Source organism: Elgaria multicarinata, chromosome 5 (assembly GCF_023053635.1).
Source record: "Elgaria multicarinata webbii isolate HBS135686 ecotype San Diego chromosome 5, rElgMul1.1.pri, whole genome shotgun sequence".
NCBI lineage: Eukaryota > Metazoa > Chordata > Lepidosauria > Squamata > Anguidae > Elgaria > Elgaria multicarinata.
Window position 1 is genome coordinate 101680766 of NC_086175.1, and position 14670 is coordinate 101695435.

The 14670-nt window shown below is 42.4% G+C and overlaps 1 protein-coding gene across 1 annotated transcript in view; it reads left to right on the top strand.

The window, feature by feature from the left end:
• Positions 1-14670, top strand: part of BOC (BOC cell adhesion associated, oncogene regulated) — a 75972-nt gene that overhangs the window by 46598 nt on the left and 14704 nt on the right. The window contains exons 4-7 of the mRNA XM_063126921.1: positions 8922-9068; positions 9879-10022; positions 10973-11266; positions 14210-14482. Of these exons, the coding sequence (XP_062982991.1) occupies positions 8922-9068; positions 9879-10022; positions 10973-11266; positions 14210-14482 (858 nt within the window). The remainder of the gene's footprint in view (positions 1-8921; positions 9069-9878; positions 10023-10972; positions 11267-14209; positions 14483-14670) is intronic.

The following is a 14670-nucleotide window of genomic DNA, read 5'->3' on the forward strand; positions in this document are numbered from 1 at the left end:
AATTTTTCCTGATTCTAGTTTATATTTTGTTGATCAGAGAAATATGTTGCGTGACCAGCCAAGCTTTTAGTTCTTTTGCTTTCTTCTCCCACCCCTCCTCCCCATTTTCTGTGTGTCTTAATATTTTATCCCAGGAAAGGGAAGAATAAAGGCAGCACCATTCTCTCCCCAGACACAATTTTTGCAGCTAGAGGAATGGAATGTGCTGTAGAGATCTTGCAACTGAAAAATTAACCTTCATCTGTCTGCGATACCCAGGGGAAACACAGCTCTCCCTCCAGAGCTTGCCTTTAAAAGATTAATCACTTTTCTGAAGTTCACCCCTTTATACCTTTTTACTTTTATTAATTTTGTTGTTGTATGATGCCAACACATTCCTGAAGTATTAAACATGTTTGCTGCAAATCATTTTATGTCTTTGTTAAGCCTCTCCCCTCCTTCTCTTCTTGAATGCAGGCAATAGCACTGAAATATTCTCCTGACAGCTAATACGTTTCACATTTGGGGAGGCTTTTTGCCATGCTGCCAAGGGAGCTGTTTTTTATTTAAAAATGTTTTTGAAGCAATCTTGCTTTAATTAGCCTGTTTCAGAAATTTCATGTCACTTTTCCATGAGCGTGGGTGGGAGAACCTTGGAGCCAGAGCTGTCTTTTGCTGTTGGAGAACTGGTATAAATCCCAGAGAATGAAAACATATTTTTCCACTCTCCCAGTCTGCCAATAGAGACTTGGCCAATGTTTTCAGTTCACAGGCTGTTCTAGTTTCTGCTGTCCCAACTGCCTGAATACTTGCATTGATCCACTCCAACTGTGGACAGCACACCCTCTTACTATCACAGTTCATATAAAGGGGGTCTGGAATGGTGGGCTACCAAATCTCAAAGGCTGCAAGTAAAAACCCTTGATTCTTAATGTTTGAAAACCAGGAAAAACTACATCTTTTTTTTATAATGCTCGGGGTTTTTGGGAAAGGCTTGCTTGCTTATTTCCAGAATATGAGCTGAAGATGGAGGATGAAATTAAGGACTGGCACAGCTTTTCTTACCATAGTGTTGCAGCGAGGGAACAGCCTATACTTTGAGGAATTTCCCTTCAATGTAACTGATGCCTCAAGGTAAAGGATCCCTCTTAGACTATGGGCCTCATAATCCCAAGTATTTTGAGAGCAGAGCATGGGAAAACCTGGAGTTGAGGTACTATTTCAAGGGTAGGCAACCCTTTGGGGTCTGTGGGCACACTTCGCAATTTCTCAGTTTCTCATATCCTGGGCACCACTACAAAATGGGTACACTGCAGATGAAAGCATTGGCCTGCAGCCATCTGCCATCTTTATTTTCTAACAATGTATTTGAGTCCCACATGTGGCCCAGAGTCATTCATGGAAAAGAAGATGGGAGCAGCTAGAGGCCCTCATTTTGCTTTGAAGTGATCCTAGCTGCCAGTACGAAACTTGTTTTTTAAAAAATAGGTGGGACGGGTAGGACGCCTTGGTTGGCACCAAGAAAGATGTCCAAGGGCGCATTGCTGCTTGCGGTCACCATATTGCTTACCCCTGGTCTCTTTACTACATTGCTTCTCCAACAATTTGAACTCATTTCCCCTCACTTTCTCAACATACAGTTACCTTCTGGTGGCCCTCACCCCAGAACCAATGCTCTATTCCTCTTTTGAATCCTCAGTATTCCTTGCACATACTTGTGTGCTGATGTTAGTAAAGATCTGTGGATTGGGGTTGAAATCGCACACAAGCATTAGACTCTCCTCAAGCCACAAATAAGGAGACATCATAAGAACAAACAATATCTTTTTCTGAGCTTCCTTTCCTCTCCAGATAACGTTATATGGCAGGGGAGAAAGGATTCTGTCACCCTGACAAATGCAATGCGGATCAGTGAGGTTCCACTGCCGGGGGCATTCGGTTTACCCAAGGCTTCACTGTTGGGTGAAGATGGCACCACAAAGAACCAGAATATGGGGAAAAGATGCTGATTTTTTAAAAATGAAAAGTCCAGTTCTCAGGATCCTGCATAGCGTTAGAGTGTATATTTGTTACCGTCTTGCAGATTTCTAGAAAAAGAAGGGTCAACACCAAAGGCATTCAGAGAATGAATGCAGCAGCTAAAGGCAATACAGTAATTCAGTAAATCCCAATGTATCTCTTGTTTTATCAGATGGAGAAATACATGCTTTGCAAACTCTTTTGAACAAGTGATTTTTAAAGATACTCTAGATGATGATTAGCAAAATGTATTGAGGATTACTTATTAAATAACTACTACATTTTATTGGCTTGCCCTGTTGCATTCTTCCATGCAGATTTCTAGGCATGTGAGTTATACTCTGCTCTGAAAAGCATGATAATGTAATGCCATGAATATCCTAGTCAGCGGTATTTTAGTACTTTGCTTGTGAAGGTTGAAGGCTCATGAGGAAGTGTTATCTACATTGTGTTGCAAAGCCTATCACTCTGATGGCTCTACTTAAATGAGAAATACTAGTCTAGCAGGAACAGTAGGACAACTTAAAGGCTACCTTCTCCCCAGACATGGTTGTAACACTTATTTGCTTTACTTTTAGTACGTAGGGCCTATTATTTGACTCTTATTTCCCTTTGCCAGATAGTTTAGCAGCTTTGAAACCAAGGGGGTTGTGTATTAAACCTATTAAAATAACCACAGGCTTGGTTTAAGATAGGGGTGCAGAACCTCCCACCCTCAGGGCACCCCAGTTTGGAGCATCCTCTTGGGATTTCTCTAGGAGGGTGGAGCTTAGGCTCCAAAAACTGCCCCCTGGAGGAATCCCCTCAGAGTGCATCTTCAAACTGAGATCGGAGTTTACAGTAGGGATTCCCTTGCTGACCCATGCCAGCAGTGGAAGCACCACTGCTGTCTCAGGAGATAGCTGCGGAGGATATGGGGAAGCAGGTGTCAGAACTGAACTCACTTGTGCTGGGGAAACTGGCTATTCTTTCTAAGACTAGAGATAGCAGCGGGGATGAGGGCAGCAGGCCCTTTCTGTGGGTGAAGCGACTAAGTCCCCTTTGCTCCTCTGTCAGAGAAGCAAAGGAGACTCAGTCACTACTCCTTCCCAGTAATGACAGGATAAGGCTGACCTAGTCTCCGTTGCTCCCCATCAGAGGAGCAACAGGGCCTGGTCTCACTTGGCTTCACTGCACATATAGCTTTCCTAACCGGGAAAGCCTGTGTACAGCCAAGCCTGGTTCCTGACCAAACACTGAGTGGAAGATTGACCTACCACTTGATCCAGGAAGCAAACGACACCCACACCCAGATGTCATACAGCCCGCTGAGGGCTGGATCAGAGGTCATCTGGCCCCCCATCCAAAAGCAGTTCTGCCCCCTTGGTTTAAGCGATATCATAGTAGGACCTGCTCACTGAGGTATTTTTTGAGTGAGGGTGGGTAATTATTTACCATCACATAAACCTTATGTCATAAAGAGAATGGAAAGATGTACTGTTATTTTTTTAAAAGGCTACCACCAGTTTTGGTTTTTGATGTCTTAGTACAGGAATGGGAGTAAAATCTTTTCAGTTGCTTCGCTCTTTTGGCCCTTTTGAGTGCATATGGGCTTTGATTCTTCCATTTAATATTGAAGAAAATCATTCCTCTTTCTAGACCTATAGGTAGTGATTTTCCCAACATTTGATGAAGGGGATACTGGCAGAGTTCTATGGCCCAATTAATATTGGCCATTTGATTTTTTTTTAAATCCTGTGTAGATGGTTAAGGCATGCAGACAGAGTAATAGATACAACAGAAGTGGGAGTAAAAGAAGGACGGCTGCATTTTGTTTTTGGCTGGTTGTGGTGAGGTCTTGTGCAAACATTCTCTCCTAATGGATTTCTCAAATGGACTGGCAGGCAGGCACCCCAAGGCAGGTGTCATGTCAAATACCTTCTCCAGTGAAACTTGATCCATCCCCCTTGATCTGGTATACTCATTCTCACTTTTAAAGGACCTCTCTGTTGGCTATTTAACACTGTGAGCCCAGGGACTAGAGTAGAAAACTAGTTTAACAGACAAAGAATACTTGGTCTAGGGTTTTTTTTTCTTGTTCTCTTGTGTAAATTTTGCAGGCATGGCTATTTCTGCAAATCTGTTGTATTCCTATGTTTTTCTATAAATTCACAACATCATCTTCCCAAGCAAACAGTGGGCTAAGTATTGTCAGTAATTAGAATCTGATTAGAAAAACAAATCCTGGACAAGTATTACCTATTCCTATAAGTTTACATTTTTACATTTTGAGCAACAATAACTTTTTAAACATGTTTCTTTTGGTTATAGAAATAGACTTTGAAACTAACTTCTGTAGTATGAAGTCTTTATTTGTTTTAAGAATTAATTTCTGTGCTCCTGAGGGCTGAGGCAGTAGGTGAAATGTATGGAACCACCTTATACAACTTAGATTGCTTCCACACTAGCAGTATAGTCTGGAATTGCTATCCTTTGTTCACTCATTTTTTTATGGAGAAGTCAGATGAGGTTGTTGTCAGATCATTCCATACCAGTGTTTTTTGTGTTGTCCTCTGTTTTCAAATCTCATTTTTGATTATTTTTAAACTATGTAATGCAATTTTCTCAGCAGTCTGCCCAGCACTGATATATGTATCTGTCTATTAAGAATTTGCTTGCTTTTTGTTGAATGAGTACAGGCGTGAGGTTACTGATACAAAACTTTAAATTGACCCTTGGATACCCTCTCCCAGTTGTCCTTGGTCTCAATTTTGTCTGAATATTACAGTAACCCCATATTTTAAAAAAGAAAACACTTTCCCAGTTCTAGAGTCTTCAGAAGGGTGAGTTCAGCAACCACATGATTTACTTTTTATAAAGCTCCAGAATCAATGCCCAATATCTTGTTTAGAACCCTTACACGTAGCAGAGGTGGGAAAGATGTGCTGAGCCTGTGAGACCTGCTGCCAGTTAAAGTTAATGTACTGAGCTAGATCAGTACATTAACCTGTGGACACAATCCTGATTCTCAAATTCCCAATTGGGCCCAAGAGCACAATTGGGAATTTGAGAAACCACAAAATTTGGGGACCACAAAATGGCTCCCATGGAGGATGTGGCTAGTCACATAATGGGTGCTATGGGTAGTCAGAAGAGGTGTGTGTGAGGGGGGGAAATAGCAAGGCTAGAGGCTGGGAAGGAAGAAGAAATAACAAGGCATGGGGTAGAGGAGAGAGAAGGAGCTAGGCTAGAAGTGGGGGGAAACTGGGTTGAAGTGAGGGGGGAAATAGTGAGGCTAGAGGCTGGGAGTGGAGACAAACAAGATAAAAGGGTGAGTGGAGCGAAAGAGCAAGGCTAGGGGAAGGGAGATAAATAGCAAGGAAAGGAGTTGGGTAGAGAAAAATAGTGAGGCTAGAAGATGGAAGTGCAGAGATCGAGAGAGCAAAGGGGAATTTCTATGGATGGAAGAAGAGTGGGTGGGGCCAGGAAGCAACTCTTTTCATCTCTTCCTGCCCGCTGAACAGCTGATCAGCAGGACGTTCAGGAATAGGAAGAAGAACTTAGTACCTTAATGATCTTCAAGGTTTTTTAATTAAAACATATTTTTGAACGGGGCAGGGAGTGGATGCATGTTGGGTACTTCTGAGCTAGACAAACCATAGGTTTCACTCTGTATGAGAAAGCTTAAGATCTCAAAATATTAATGTACAGTCCACCATAAAATTCTTGTCAGGTAAGAAAGAATTATTTTCTTCTTCTCCAAGAATCTCAGTTTGCCCTGTTGAACACAAATGGGGTGGGGGTTAGGGGGCAGAGGTGACCCATAAAGATAATTCTTTGCATAGGGGATGTAGGCTGCAGTCTTCAAATCACATGCTCGGAAGTAGCCCACTTGATCTGCATTGGCTTATTCTGATCTTAGTGGTGTGGCAGTCACAGCGAAGTTTGGCTTATGATATCTAGCACAATAGTTTTAGTTGTCTGTAGAACTTAAAGGAGTAATATTCAGCTGCCTTTGACTTCTCTAATATATTGGATCAAATATCCATTTCCAGACAGTTAACTGGTATGTGATTATCCCACTATGAGACCAAAGCCACAAGACTACATATGATTACTTAGAAGTAAATTCAGTTGAAATCAGTGGGATATAATTCCAAATAATGGGATTAGGATTAGAAGCTAAGATTCAAAACAGAGACATTTAAGACTATTGCTCACTGGTGCCAACATATGTTTTTCGGCGCCAGGACAAGATTCAATTTTTTTATTTGCCCAGGCATTTTAAATTGGTTTTATGTTTTTTAGTTGGTTGAATCCTTTTTTTAAATCGTTTCTCAGTTTTATTGTTTGTGATATGTAATTTTGATACTGTTATTTTAGTATTATATTGTTGGTTGTAGTGTTTATGTACATCCTGAAATCCATTTTTTGGCTAAAGGTGCAGTAGATAATATTTTAAAATCTGTATAAGAATATGTTAGTGTAACCCTTGTTATTAGAGATCTACCTAATCAATTTTTGCTCATTTTTAAAAAAACTGAAGCTTGAGCAGTGTAGATGTGCAGTTCAAAATTCAAAGCTTAAATTTTAATAGCCAAACGGTCTGAGGCAGTTGGGGAACTACAGCTCCCACATAGCTTCGTGCTGCAGAGGCGCACAGGGATAAAACCACAAAGAAGGGCACAGCGAGTGGGTCCTGGCCTTTGTGAGTCAAGCCCACTTTTGGAGTGGCCATATTGGTGGTAGGGATGGTGGCGAATGCCCTGAGGCAGCGGGAGAGGAGAAAAAGGAAGCAGCCCTAGGAAAAGCCAGGTTTTAAAATGTGGGGCAAGAGGGGAGAAGGTGGACTTGAGGCCTGAGGGAAAGAAGTGAATGTCCTTCTGCGGCAACTGGTTTGAGGAAACAAGGGCCAAAAGTCCTTGGTTGCATGGAAGGAAAGTAACCTCCATATAGCTTCTGGAGGACTGACATAGCGGGAGTCAAGGAATAGCATGTTTTGCCCTCAGAGTACTAGCGCCCAGGATCACATCGGCTTTGCACTAGTAAATAAGATGGGATTAAGAATTAATATAACTATCTTCTCTGTTACCACTCACTTGCGAATTACTGAACTCTGACTAATTACACAGCATTTAACTTCTTTTACTTTAAACCTAATTGATGTTTTTTTAATGGGATAAATGGCATCACATTAAAAATTGTTTTTATACTGAGCGCAGAGATTCCTTGCGGTCAGACGAGACCTTCTCTTGCAAAGTGACATGTTCAGCCATAACAGATGATTTCAGGAATTCCGCTCCGCTTAAAACAAAAAAATTCTACATCAGTCTACACTTAAAATGCCTTCATCCTCCCCTCCACCCCACCCCACTTTTCACAGAGAAATTAAATAACAAATATAATAATGAAGAGCAGGAGGAAAACAAGCAGACAAGTAATACATTCATCTGGGCTATGCAACCTCTTTCCACTCAGGGAAGCGACAGTGGGTTTTTTTTGTGTAGTTTGTTTAGTTATTTATTGCATTTTTATACCGCCCAATAGCTGAAGCTCCCTGGGCAATTCACAAAAATTAAAACCATTCAAAGTATAAAACAAACAGTATAAAAACATACAATATAAAATACAATATAAAATACAACCAGGGTAAAATCAGCAGCCGTGCAGAAATACAAATTTAAAACAGCTTGGTTAAGATTAAACTTTGCCCAGCAGCCCTACGCAAAGTAAAAACCTCCCAGGGAGCTTTTGCTATTGGGCGGTATCAATCAATCAATAATAATAAATTAAAAAAAACAGGACCATGTCCTCAGATAACTCCCAAACTGACACCTGGTGACACAAAAACTGCAGTTCTTTGTGGATGTAAATCCCATTGAAATCAATGGAACGTAAGATGGAATTAGGTATTACATTGGCAAATGTGTGGTCCCACCCATGCGTTGCTAAGGTAATGGGGGTATTTGCAGGAGGGGATTCATGAACATGTATGGGAGGGTTGCTTAACTCTTCCTTTGGCCACTAATTCTTTCCTGAAAATGCCCCATCCAAGCCATGTTTCTTCAAGCTGGGCTCATTTCCAGTTTTGGAGCCCAGTTGACAAACAATATTTTAAAGCTACTGGTTGGTAGGGGTATTTGCAAGAGTGAATCAGCAAGAGTGTAGGGAAGGAGGTTTAAGCACCCTTTTCCTATCTGCTCTGGTTATCCTACCCCACAATAGCATTATGAATGAAATGGTTGGTTGGGACTCTCCATGTTTTTCTCCTAACACATAGTTTGGTCTTTCTTTCCGCATTTAGAATTAGCATGTTAACAAATAATGGGCACTTGGAGCGTAAGAAATATTGCACTTCAAGTAGCTGCAGGCACCCTGGTTGTTGGGGTTTTAAAAGGGAAGATGAGACTGTCTAATGCAGGGGTGGGCAACACACGCTCTCTCCTGGCCTTTAGGGTGCCCTCTGCTGTCCCCAGCCAGTGGTGCGCCAGCAAAGCTGGTTTGCTGCTTGTTTTCAGTAGCACAATGCAATGGAGGCTGAAAAGGGTCAAATTAGGCTTTTTTCAGCTGCTGTCCTGTTATGCTGCCAAAAGTCACCAGCAAAATGCCAATTGCTTTACTGTTACTGTACCACCAGGGTGTGGGGGTGGAGCAACTTTAGAGGGCCAGGGTCAATTTCCAGGGCCCAGACCTTCCCAAGGGTTGCACCCCTGGTGGGTCCAGGTCATGGAAATTGATCCTGGATGGACGCGCGCACACACACACACACACACACACACGAAGATGCCCCCTCTCTTCTAATGGGAAGTATGTCATCTTCATTTCATAACAAATACAAGACCTGGAGCAATACTCCTCTGTGGATTCTTTTTTAAATCACTTCTTTTGCACTCTTAGTTAATGTCACTCAATTTTAACAGATTCTCTTGCTGTCCTCTTAATAGATCTGAAAGACTTCAAATACGATGGTCAGCATGTGATAGAAGTTGATGAGGGAAACACAGCTGTGATTGCGTGTGATCTTCCTGAAAGCCATCCAAAGGCCCAGGTTCGCTACAGTGTGAAGCAAGAATGGCTGGAGGCCTCCAGAGGTGAGCTGAGACTGACCAGGAAAAGATAAGAAAATGGAATAGGGATCTGCTTTTAATTTCACCCTTTCCTTCTAACTTATTTTGACATCTCCCTGTGTCTTCTAAGAATCATTATTCTGAGTTCTTGAAGTGCTGTAGCTTTCTGGATATTATGCATATGCCTTCATGACTGCACATTATTGTCTTTCACCCAGTAGCAATTTTGTAAGTGCTTTGTCATGCTAAAACGTACCTATGATGTTAGGTCTGACTGCTGGAAAACGTTGTGAGAATAGGTGAATCCCAGTGGGGCGTATGGCCTTTCTACATCCCAGTATAAGGAAAGAAGGTTAGGGAACATTGGAGATGATACAGGGTTTTTTAGTTGTACTTTCAAGCCATTTCAAGGACGGGGACATATGGCCCATGGGCCTCTTCCGGTGTGGTCCCCACAGTCCACTGCCATTGTTGCCACGTTGCAAGCAGCAGTCTTTTTACAAAAACACACACATTAATTTGCTACCAAATATTGGTGACAAACTGCTACATAATGTTAGAATCAAGCTAAATTTGGCAATTGTAGCATTCCGCAGTAGTTTGCTGCTGAAAATTAGTAATTTTGTTTGCTTCTGGTGCCATGCAGAATTCCATGGGGTGGCAGTGGCAAGAGTGTGTGGCCCATGGGTCAGGGATCTTGGGTGTGTGTGAAAATGGCCTTTGGACCTCCCGATGTTCCCCACCCCTAGTCTATGGCATACTAGAAATTGCATAGCATAGATGTTCCCTGTCTTAGGAAACAGTTCTTAATCTTTCCCTCCTTTATCTTAACAGACCACTACTTGATCATGCCATCTGGGAATCTTCAGATCGTCAATGCCAGCCAGGATGATGAGGGAACTTACAAGTGTGCAGCCTACAACCCTGTCACCCAGGAAATAAAAACATCTGTGTCTAGCGAGAGACTCCGTGTGAGACGTAAGTCATCTCTTCTGAATATTTGGGTTCCATGGTTTAAACCTCTCCTGTGGTGGTATTATTCTCATTTTGCAGATGTCTCCACATCCATCCAGTGTAAGCTAAGCTTGGTAAGCTTTGATGTTTTAATCAACCCTTTCATGTATGAGTGTTTGCTTTCACCTGCTTTCTAAACAAGAGTTAAATTCAAAGTATCAACTCCTAAGGAAATTGCTATACGTATTTCTCCTAGTTATAGTCCCTTACCTCTTCTGTTTTCTCAAGAAGCTTCTTATCCCTCTGAACCCTCGTTGCTTATAATTGTGCACTCTAGCATTGTCAGAATGCATATACACACAGAGAGAGGAAAGAGGTCAGAAGGGGCCTCCTGTGAAAGCTATGTTTCTCTCCTTCACCAGTTTTAAACAAATATTCACAGATTCTCCATAATTGAGAACTTTAGTTACGTACAAAGCAATCCTAACTCCCAGATCCACTGACTAGAGAGGGATACGATCAGGCAGAGTTACCTCTCCACTGACCGATGGGAGAAGCTAATCCTCTCCAGAGGCCCCCGTTCCACTTGCAGAAAGCTCCATGAATATAGATCTACTGCTGGCAGCATTTGGGCTCCCCAGCAACCCCCTCACCACCACCTGCCCTGGCTAGTGCCAGCCAATAGGCTTTGAAAGTGACAGGCAATCCACCAGTTCACTCTCCATCCCACCCTTTTTAAGAATTTCTCTGATAGCTTGTAATCTACTTTAATGGCACTTTTCTGTGTTTAAACTGAGAGATAATACCACATAGCATTACAACAAGGATGCGAAGTGAGAGCCAATGTGCTGCAGTAGATAGAATGCCAAGTTTGGATGTTGGTCATCCGGGTTCCAAATCCCTCTCTCCCCAACCCCTTTCCCACCTGCATAGTGTATTTATTGGTCTTTCACTAATTTCTCTCTTTGCTCTAGGCTCAACAGCTGAGGCAGCTCGCATAATTTATCCCCCAGAGGCTCAGACCATCATTGTGACCAAGGGCCAAACCCTCATCCTTGAATGTGTGGCTAGTGGGATTCCACCTCCACGTGTCACCTGGGCTAAGGATGGCTCTAATGTCTCTAGCTACAACAAGACACGGTTCCTTCTTAGCAACCTCCTAATTGATGCAATTGGTGAGGAAGATTCTGGGACCTACAGTTGTATGGCTGACAATGGAGTGGGTGAAGCTGCAGCAGCATTCGTACTCTACAACGTTCAAGTGTTTGGTGAGTACAGCTGAAATTTCCTCCCTTCCTCTTCTCTCGCCTTAGACATAGCAGCTACAAGCATGGTCTAGAGTGTATTTATTTTATTATTTATGTATTTATGTATTTATTACAACATTTCTATGCTGCCCAATAGCCCAAACTCTCTGACCGGCTCACAAAAATTAGGGGTAAGGGTTGATTGAAACTTGGTCATGATGTATGTTTGGATTTTTTATTGGTGGTTGTACCTATGTTGTCCCAGCCTTTTTCAGTTGTACATGCCTCCTGCCTACATTAGCTGTCTACCCCTATTTTTCAGACAGTACCCCTATTTTTCCATCGGAACCACCTGCCTATTATATTTTTGTACATTAGGCTCTAACCCCAAGACTGGCACTTCCCTGTCCTTTGCTAAGTACTTTTCCTTTGTAAATTTCCAAGCCATACTGCACTTCTTAAACAAACATTGAGCTACCTTTTCGATGGCCATGTTACTCTATGAAACTTTGGGTAGGCCTTGTCAACCTTAAAACATAAGTGTCTGAATATATTTTAAAGTATTTGATTAGGAAGCACATTAATATATGCATACATGTTGATTTCATGTGCATTTATGCCCTCTACAAGAGACTGCCCTAGGCAATCCCACATGCTTGTCTTTTTCAGAACTGTTGTGAGGTAAACTGTAATAGTCACAAGCAAGATTAGGCCAACTAGATTTCACAGAGAACCTAACTTCAATAACTGCCTTTTCTTCACACCCAGGCAGATGGGGGTTCCCTTAGTATCTATAAACAGTAAGGGCGACATTTTACAGTTACAAAGAATCTATCTGCTTAGACAACAGATAGGCACCTAGAGGCCTAGGAATGGAAGGGAGAGAAATTGAGCATGCGAAGTATTCCTGTCTTGCCCCAGTATAACTCAGCTTATGAGAAAACGACTGTGGTCCATGACTGTATTTGTGTGTGATGTGAAGAGCAAGCCTCGTGTGGCGCAGAACGGTAAAGCAGCAGTTTCTGCAGCTGAAACTCTTCCCAAGGCCTGAGTTCGATCCCAGCGGAAGCTGGTTTCAGGCCGCCGGCTCGGGTTGACTCAGCCTTCCATCCTCCAGAGGTCGGTAAAATGAGTACCCAGTTAGCTGGGGGAAAGGTAATAATGGCCGGGGAAGGCAACGGCAATCCACCCCGCTATAAGGCCTGCCAAGAAAACGTCAGCGAAAGCTGGCATTCCTCCAAGAGTCAGTAATGACTCAGGGCTTGCACGAGAGGTTCCTTTCCTTTTTCTTTCCATGATTGTATTTGTGTGTGATGTGAAGAGCCACCACACACTCACACTTTTGGACCATAGCTACTTTCTCCTAAGCTTTGCTCAGATAGGCAAATGGCTCTCAACCTCCTCTGTTCCAGCACAGATAGGTTTTGATAAAGCCTTCCCAGGGAAATCAGAGTGAACGATTTAGGTACCTAAAGGAAGAGAGTTGCCAAAGCCTCAGTTGCTGTTCACATTGGGGAACAAGGAGATAAAGACCCCTTTATATGTATTTTGGCTCATGGGGAGAGAGCCAGTGGCCCTCATCCCCTATGCTCATTTGAAAATAAGGCCCTTATTAAATAAATTACTAAGCTAGACGACCTCGGAAAGCAAGAAGAAGAATTGAGTGTCATGAAGCCAAAGGTTTTCAAGCCAATAGTTTACATACATAGGTCTTAATAGAATTTCATCCTAATTACATGTTAGAATCTTAAGTGAATCAATAAGATTTTGATGACTGGATTCATGGTGTAGTTATGGACTTGATCCGAGGGGGTTTACCACTCTCCTCCTTCCTCAAAGTCACCTCTGCTTGTAACTGAGTAAATGCGGTGGGGACAATGAGGTTCAAGGGATCAAATCGCAAGTTAATTCTCTCCACCAGCCTGTTTAAAGGGGTGGTATACTACTAGTAGGCCAACAAACTAATTTAAAGGCACCACAAAGTATAATAAAGAAGCAAATAAGCACAAGTACTTGAGGCAAGCTTCAAAAGCAGAGCCAAAGCTTTGACTTTTCAAATAATAGTTGGAGGATTAAAATAACTAGAGTTATTTATTGACAAATAGTAACTCTGGCACGCACGCACGCACGCACGCACCCGCCCACACACACACATACACTATCAAAATAAAACAAAAGTATATTCACTAACTAAATATGCACTGAGCTAGATGGAATGTGCTATGAAGGGCAGTCACCAGTTCTTAGTAGCATTGTAACTTACAGGTCCTTGGACGAGTCTGACCTCTAAAGGCCCTATTCTCTCTCACTCAGAAATGAACAAGATTTCAGGAAAAGCAGTGACAAGTTTGACTTTCAAGCAAAAGGATAAGGGGCCATTTTCTAGGTCTCTCTTTTAAGAGGAAAGGGGCTTACAAAGGCGAAGTAATTTGTAATTGATGAGGGCTATTTTGTCAAAATGCGTAATAAGCCCAGTTTAATAGGATTACCTGATAGATACTTGTACAAAAAGAATACACAAAATAGCCATTTGTTCTTGAAGGAGTTGACTATCTAGGCTTTAACAACCTCAGAAGTTAGTCCAAGAATCTGGATCAAGAAGCTTCTTGATGGGATATGATGAAAGGGTAGGTCATAGAGCCTCCAGTCACAAAAAGTGTGTGTGTGTGTGTGTGTGTGTGTGTGTGTGTGTGTGTGTGTGTAAAGATTACCACCTATTCCCCAAGGATATCTTTTGAAAACTATAGAGCAGCGAGCTATGAGGGACTTGTATTACAGGCAAAATGGCTGAGCATACCGAGAAATAGTTTTGAATATTGCTATGAATCCCTGTTCATAACACAGGGACTTAACAAGGATAGCTACAACTATTTCACAGTTTTGTCACTGCCTTTTTCAGAGGCAAATAGCCACTCCCCCACCGGCCCCCCAAATAATTTGAAATGTAACTTGTTTCCTTTTCAGAACCTCCAGAGGTTAGCATGGAACTATCACAACAAATCATCACCTGGGGGCAGAGTGCAAAGTTCACCTGCAAGGTCCGAGGAAACCCCCAGCCCACCGTTGTGTGGCTGCGTAATGCAGTTCCTCTCTTCTCCAGCCATCGGATACAGCTGTCTCGCAAGGCCCTCTGGGTCTCTAGTGTGGGGCCTGAGGATGAAGGGATATACCAGTGCATGGCAGAGAATGAAGTTGGGAGTGCACAAGCCATGGTACAGTTGAGAACTGCCCGACCTGGTAAGACTTCAGTGAAGTTTAGAAGGTCCATATAGGACTACATATGGCTGTGTTATACCCATACACACATATATAATATGGGTATGACACATGTGTATATGTATTTCTTGTCATGTCATGCCGCTCAGCTTAGATTCTGGTCCAGAATGAAGCTTCCTGAGAATCTTACCTTAGCAGTTTTCTGGGTT